At 40.5% G+C, this 7,354-nt stretch overlaps 1 protein-coding gene across 1 annotated transcript in view; it reads right to left on the bottom strand.

Annotated features, from left to right (window-relative positions):
• Positions 1-422: 422 nt before the first annotated feature.
• RIC8B (RIC8 guanine nucleotide exchange factor B) overlaps positions 423-7,354 on the bottom strand; it is a 31,836-nt gene continuing 24,904 nt past the window's right edge. The window contains exon 10 of the mRNA XM_063395751.1: positions 423-1,492. Within this exon, the coding sequence (XP_063251821.1) occupies positions 1,381-1,492 (112 nt within the window). The 3' untranslated portion in view covers positions 423-1,380. The remainder of the gene's footprint in view (positions 1,493-7,354) is intronic.

Raw genomic sequence — 7,354 nt, 5'->3', positions numbered from 1 at the left:
GGTATGACATTACATGTTACACATGTACCAGGAAAGACATTGCTGTAGCTGGGCAGTATCCTTCAGAAAAACAAAATGAACCACTGAGAGGGCAGCAGAGCATTATTTTTTTTTCTTTTCAGTTCTTTTGGAAGACTAAGATCATCTGTAGAAGCTCCTCACATGAGCAACCACAGTACAATTTCATACCAAATCCCCCTTTACAGGGTCTTTGAACACCAACTTCCTTAGCTCAGAGAACCAGTGTCAAGTCATAGGAAACAAACTGGAGAACCATCACCAATCTCTGAAACATTCCCAGTGAATGGCATGTTTAAACTGCTGTACAAAATACGGAATTAGGAGCTGGGGCATGGATTATTCTTCATGCTGGGAGAAACACACAGAAAGAAACCAAGCAGGCAAAGAGGCAACAACAGCAGTGCAGCACGCCTAAAACTTTAATCTTTGTTTTTAAAGAGTACAGAATTGAAAGTGACACTTTCTTCTCCTTTCCACCCACCCATTCTCTATCCCATTGCTTCCTAAGTTCTCTCTAAGGGGAAATATTTCTTTGTTGATTAGTTTGACTTTCCTTCAAGTGAGGCATAGAAGTTAATCTCCAAGAGTAGGCCCCAATTCAGTGAAACACTGGCACATGCACTTCAGGCCCTCCCATTCATGGCAACATTTAAGAGCAATACTTGAACACCATTTTCAATAGGGATGTTTTTATGTAACTAAAGAAGGGAGGAGGGGTATATCGGTGTGGTCTTAAGCAGGGAGGGAGGGAAGACATACATCATCTTGTTCCCAATTTAAAGGCAGTTGTAGAAGCAGTCTGTCACTGACACATTGTTAAAATCTTAAGCAGGAGCTTAACTGGAGAAGTTGGTAGCAGTAAGAAACCCCAGGGCACTTTAAAAACAGGACCTTTGAAATCACTGCTCAACACCAGCTAAAGCAGCCTCACAAGGTCAATCAGACTTCTAAGTCTAAATATCCTCTGCTTCTAATGCCATTAAGTAAACACACTTCATTAATACAATTATATAAAGAGGAAGACTGGCAAGACAATACAAAAGATTATCAAGAATGAGAAAACCTACAGAGTTCAGAAAACAGGATTCTGGAAAATGAAAGTGGACTTTATTTTACACTGTAGGCTTTCACTTTTTATCCTTTTGAAATACGTTTAATCTTGAACAAAGATCAGAAACTAATAAATTGATATGTTCTCTAAACAGACATAATAAAAATTCAGACATTACAGCACAGGACCCATCATTTAAATATACCAATAAGAGAACAGTTAAAGTGATGCTGGCTAATGTGAGCATAAAAGAGGCTCTAAAGAGAAGTGTGGATTAGAGGAGAATTGAGAGTGAAGCAGGTAATGCCTTAGTCTGAATCTGAGCTCTCTTGCTTGCTGGTGTGGTACTGGCTGACAGCTTCCTCCAAAGGAGCCATTGTCCCATCCGGCCGCACTCCCATTGGCTTTATGAGCTCATCCCTGTGAGACATTGAAGAGAAGAACCCATATTAGCATGTGCACATGTATCAGCTCCCATGTGTATAACAGAGTCACATACAGTACATGCTTCGATACTTAATGAGCCTCTAAAAGGAAGTTATTCCTGCTAAAGCTCTCTGTTTTGAAGAAAAAGGCACAAAAACCCTTCCCAAATAGGTGGGAGGGGAAGAGCAGGACAGATAAAGACTTCATTCATATAGGCCAAACCTACTTAGCCAATTAAAGACACCATGAAAAGTCAGTGCCTAATAGGCTCAAGACAAGGAGCAGGTTCACTGTTTTGGTTACACAAACTAGCTTTTCTTCTGAGAGTTCTTTGACAGCCAATTCTTCCTAAAATTTCACCTGCCATTCTGGTTAATATATGCCCAAGCAATTAAAACAATGATTTGATACATATTCATCTTGTTGAAGGAAATAAATCAGTTAAGAGAATGGACTCTCCCTACACCACTACTAGGGGTGTGGTAAGGACTTGCTGATTCATTTAAAAAAAGCTGACTGATTCTAATACTATTGCCTTTGTTTCTGGCAGTTTAATTACAGGATTTACAGGCATTTTAATCTCTTCAAAGCTCCAAAGGCCGCCCAGCAGTTAATCCAATTATATCTACTCCACAAGCTACAGCCTCATCTAAGAGATGATTAATTATTGATTAAGCCAATCAAAAAGTATTAGCAAAGATTTATTTAATCCTTACTTTTTATCACCTCATTTATATGTGGATTATGGCAAAAGCTGTAAGGACGAAGATAACATTTTGATTTTACACTGGAAAAAAAAGGGAAAATACCTCTAAATATTCAGGAGTCACCTTAAATAAAGGAGCAGAGGTTTGATGTTAATTTACCCTTTGATTGAAAGGCAGACCAGTAAAACTGTCAGTTTAACATACATCTACCACCCTCCCAAGCCACAGACAATAAAACTGCATCCCTCAGTAGGGGAGCAAAGGCATCTCACCAGCTCTCTGCCTGGGCTGCACTACCTTGACTGAAAAAAGGAACAACAGTTCCTTGAACACAGCTGGCAATCAATCCAACCTTACACACCCACAGGAACAGCAAGAAAGGCAACATCTGAGTCACATTGCATGCACATGCCAGACACTGCACAGTCCAGATGCAGTTAAATCAACTCTCCAAAAGAGACCAGCAATACAAATGCAGCTGTTTGTGCAGATGTGACAATCAGATCCTACAGTGATTAACTCACAAATGCTACATAAGAAACAATTGCTGTAGCTTGGCTGACCAGGTCTGATGGTAAACTGAGGCCAGGGAAGGAGGTTTGCAAGACCAGATCAAAGAGCACAGGCCAGGCTCTCCCCTCAGCGTGTGTGGAAGAATAGGATCCATCTTTCAACAGACTGGAGAGGGCTTGCCATCACTTCAGGACTGCCAGTGAGACCCCTCCCTTCCGGCAGTGCAATCCACAGTGTGCAGATTCTGCCCAAGGGACAGCACTCAGAGAATCTCTTGGAGATGTGTGGAAAAGCCACCTCTGAGCCCTTGAAATCAGATTCAAATGGGATTAAAACATGAAGACTGCAAATCTGGTGTCCAAAGGGGATCAGAACCCTGCCTGCTGTAGGGGTCCCCCAAAGGCAAAGCTGGAGTGCTCTGGAGTTGCGTGTAATAGCAAAGACTTTTTTTCCACACAGAAAAAATCCTATACATCTAAGGTCTTTTTGATTTTCCAGCTTTAAACATCATATAAAACAAGTATCCTCAAAAATGTAAAAATACAGCCACCAAGAACAAAATCACCATTGCTTGCCCTTTAAGCTGAAAGGATCCTAGATTTTTGTTTTAAAAATCCCAAGGCATATTCTTAAGTTGCAACACTTAATACTGCAGCCACAAGTCAAGGAATCACATCATTTTCTAGTAATTTACCATTTATTTTGGTAATAAATTAATTATAAAGGCTAATAAAGGATAAAGAATTTGTTCATGAAAAAGGAAAGAGAAACACAGGAAAACAAGGCCACAAGGTCCCTTTATGTGGGGCCCTCCCTCTCCTCTCAACAATTCTTTGGTCTTTAAATATTGTCAAGAAGTCCTATCTCATAATTTGTCAATTATAAAGGCAAAGCTCTTTCTCTGAGGCTTCCCTTTTCCAGCCTCACTTTCACATCCCACTTTAGCTTTAGGCTTTAATGGTAGGAGCCAGGCTGAGCTCACATTGCATGGAATAACAAGGATGTTTATCAAGTACCTTTCTGTTCCTGCCTGAGCTTGCTGCTGTACAAGTTCCTGAGCAGGATGGAAGAGGGCTGGTAGGGGTTTGCTGTTCTCCACATAAGAAGGCTGAATTCCACACATCCTTCCTCATGCAAGTGCTACCCAGTACAATTGAACTGGCTGAAGACAGAAATATGCCAAACCACCAACGCAAGAAGGAGGAGAAGCAAGGATTAGCCAATTTTGTTTCTAACCACAATCTAGACCTCAATTGTGCTTTGACACCCTGGGCTACCTAAGGAAGTGCTCAGAGCCCACGAGGAGAGACAAGGTGGGCAGGGAAGTGCCAGGAACTGACAGGCAGAGCCTCAGAAAACAGGTCACTGTCCAGAAACTGGATGTTTATAGCACATCCACAGGGCAGAACATCACTGGCCTCAGCCCAGCAGATGGCAGTGGGAATTCTTCCATATCAATGAAGTTCTATACAAGCACACAATGTGTGTATTTATAAATGTTTGAACATCCTTAGGTGACCTTCCACATACTCAGATGCACCTTGTAACACCCATTTCTCTAATGCAAACAAAGCATTCTATTCAAGTGTACTTAGAAACACACCATAATTAAACAGTTGGTAAAATGCATTCTCTTCTTCCACTTGCAGATCTCCCAAGAGTCCCTTCAAACACATCCATATAAGTTCTGCCTTCCTGCTTGCCATTTAGCTTGATAACGACTCAAAAATCACTGCCTGTTTTGAAGGGTGACTCTCTTCTGCCTGCTGTCTGTGCTGCAGGGCAGCACTGCCACACAGAATTAATGATGGTGTCTGTAATCAAACAGCCATCATGTAAACACCAGCCTGCCCCTTTGATAAAACAGCGTCTTGGGGACCTATTCACCTCCTTATAATTGAGTGCCACATAATAGTTCCAGTCCTTTCAGGGAACATTATTTTGTTCTATGATTAGAAAGGGGAAGAAAAAAATCAAACTCGATGTAGCATTGCCTTCTTCATTGATCCTATGATTAACTTTGTGTTTTTAATGAGTAGGGTACCTTATTTAGACAGGTTCTCTTACTCATTTTGTTGACTTCTGTTCAATGTACAACAAAGCCCAAGCTGTGATAATTGGAGACCATTTTATCAGCAAAAGGATTCTTGCTATTAATACAAGGTTGGCTTGGAAAAAGCATCCTGACTTTCTAAATTAGTCAATTAATATACAATTCTACCTACCATTTATAATAGAAAAAATGTTAGCATTTTTTCCAGAAATTTTAATTAACACGAAGTATCTTCAGTAATCTATTATATAGACAGAATTATCACACGACTCTAACTTAAGGTGGCTAACTGGATGTTTTGCAAAAAAAATGGAAGGCTGAGCTAAATCCTTGCAGATCTGGGGAGTTTTTCAAAGCTCAAAGGTGGGCATCATGTGCAGAGGATACTGATTTACAGTCACCAAACAGTTCTCAAAGAACCAAGACACTTACTGCAGACAAAACCCACAGAGGTACATCAGGGCCAAGTTCAGGCATCCAGGATCAGCCTAAGTAGTACATATATCTCCCAAGAAATGCAATAATCAAGATTTGTCATGTTCAGTTAAACTTATAATTTGTATATATTTAATGATTTTAAAAAAGTCATCTCAGCCAAATTTGATCAAAATGCTAATTTTGTAGAATCTGAGTCTATGTTAAAATATTGGAACAGGGGAAATGGGTTCACAATAATATTCAGCTTTCCTACAGCTATTTTGAGAAATCAAAACTGGGTGATTAATTTTAATTTAGCCTCGTTGATGGTCAATTACCTCATGAACAGGCCCAAACACCAACAAGCTAAAAGAGTAGAAAAGCTGCAATGACCAAAATGACCATCCATCAGTTTTACATGACCTGAAAAAGTTTCAATTTTTCAGTGCCAATGCTGAAAATAAAGAGAAATGTGAAAAGCAAAAATCCACTGGCATATTACGGAATTAGGAAAAAGATGTTCCTTTGTACTTATAGCTTCACTGAAGCTTTACAAAGGGTACATTGCAAACATTCAGCAGCCTTTAATGAAGGCTATAATTTCCCAATGAAGTAGCACTGCCTGACAAATTTGTTTCCCGAGCTCTCATACTCAGCCAGTCAAAGCCAAATCTGGAGTGCCCCAGTGACAAACTAGCCTGATTATCCTCATCAATCAGGGACAGAATTTGACAAATTTTTCTTCTTTTGTACTTCTTTGTACAAATTTTGTACAAATTTTTCTTCTTTTTTGTACTTCTTTACAAAAACTTTTTGTACTTCTCTAGTAAAAGTGTGGCAGCTCTTCAAAGCTTAGCTTCCACTGCTGGGACAATACCTGTGAACTAAGCAAACCTGTTTTGCTGTACATCACACAAGTTTACTCTAAGCTCCTGTTCAAGTTACACAAAGTTATATAAACTTGCTTAAGATGAGAAGAAGTTGTTCCTGTTGTGCTTCCTCTCCTCTATAAGCAAAGCACTGCATCCAACTGGAGCTCTTTATGGCGCATTTTCCCTCCTATGATGATGAGACAGCAGCAGAAGCAGGAAACCTGCCACGAGCACTCGGTCTCAAAGGAAGACTCAGACCCCAGAATCAACCAAAAACTCCAAGCAGGCAACCTCTGCTTTGCATCTACAGGGTGCAAACCAAGGGTAAGCAGTGCATTCCATGTAGATTTAAGTCTGCCAACTCCCAGCACTGAAGAGCTCAAGCTGGAGGCAACACAAGTGTCCTGTTCCAAAACCATGCAGGGACTCCCAACTATGATCAGCATGGTATTAACTCCTTCTTGTATGCAAGACTGGCAATTTCCTGTGTTATTTAGTATCTACAGGGCCCACAATTGCACTCAATTACATTCATTGTAAATATCCCACGGCCTCCCCATCCCAAGCTTTATGTTCTTTTTCCATCCTGGCAGCATTTCCCTCCTCCCCAGTTTTTAGTGAAACAAGAAGTGTGGGAAAAACAGTGAAATGATTTTATTAATGTTATCAGAGCACCTAAAGAGGTCATATCAACAACACTGTCCCACAGTAACCACAATACTAAACAAACAAACAAAAGCCCTGCCACAAGGAGTGCCAGCCCTGAAGCAGCGTAAGTGCTATAGAATAAACTGCAGGTGGATGTAAGGGGCACAGAAAGCCCAAGGTGACAGCAATGCTGCTGGCCAAGAGGATAAGTGGTGACACAGAGCAGCAGCTGCTCAGTTATTGTCAGCCTGTGGCAGGCACTGCAGCAGGTGCCTCCGACCCTCCAAACTGAAAGGGCTCTTGTGCCACAGGAACCATTGGGAGTTTTTGTATAACTGCTGCAGTGACAGCAACTAACTTGTCTTCAGTCTCAGCTTATCTGCAGCCTCAATCTTTCTTTCAAAGAATGTTTTAGACCATTTAGTCATTTTATTGAGGTACCCTTGATGCTCAGCATCTTAATTCTCCAGCTTAACATAGCAATAATTCCATTTTACAGAGTAGTTCAATTAAGATTACATGTGCATTGCATTTTCTTCTCTTTCCTAAGAAAACTATGACATACTACACTTGCTTTCCATGCAAATAATGTGAAAAAATATTCAATTACTTAATTGACAGTCTCAGATCAGTTGTTCTAAGTTCC

This window comes from Prinia subflava, chromosome 4 (assembly GCF_021018805.1).
Source record: "Prinia subflava isolate CZ2003 ecotype Zambia chromosome 4, Cam_Psub_1.2, whole genome shotgun sequence".
In the NCBI taxonomy this organism is placed as follows: Eukaryota; Metazoa; Chordata; class Aves; order Passeriformes; family Cisticolidae; genus Prinia; species Prinia subflava.
This window is presented reverse-complemented; position numbering and strand designations above follow the sequence as displayed.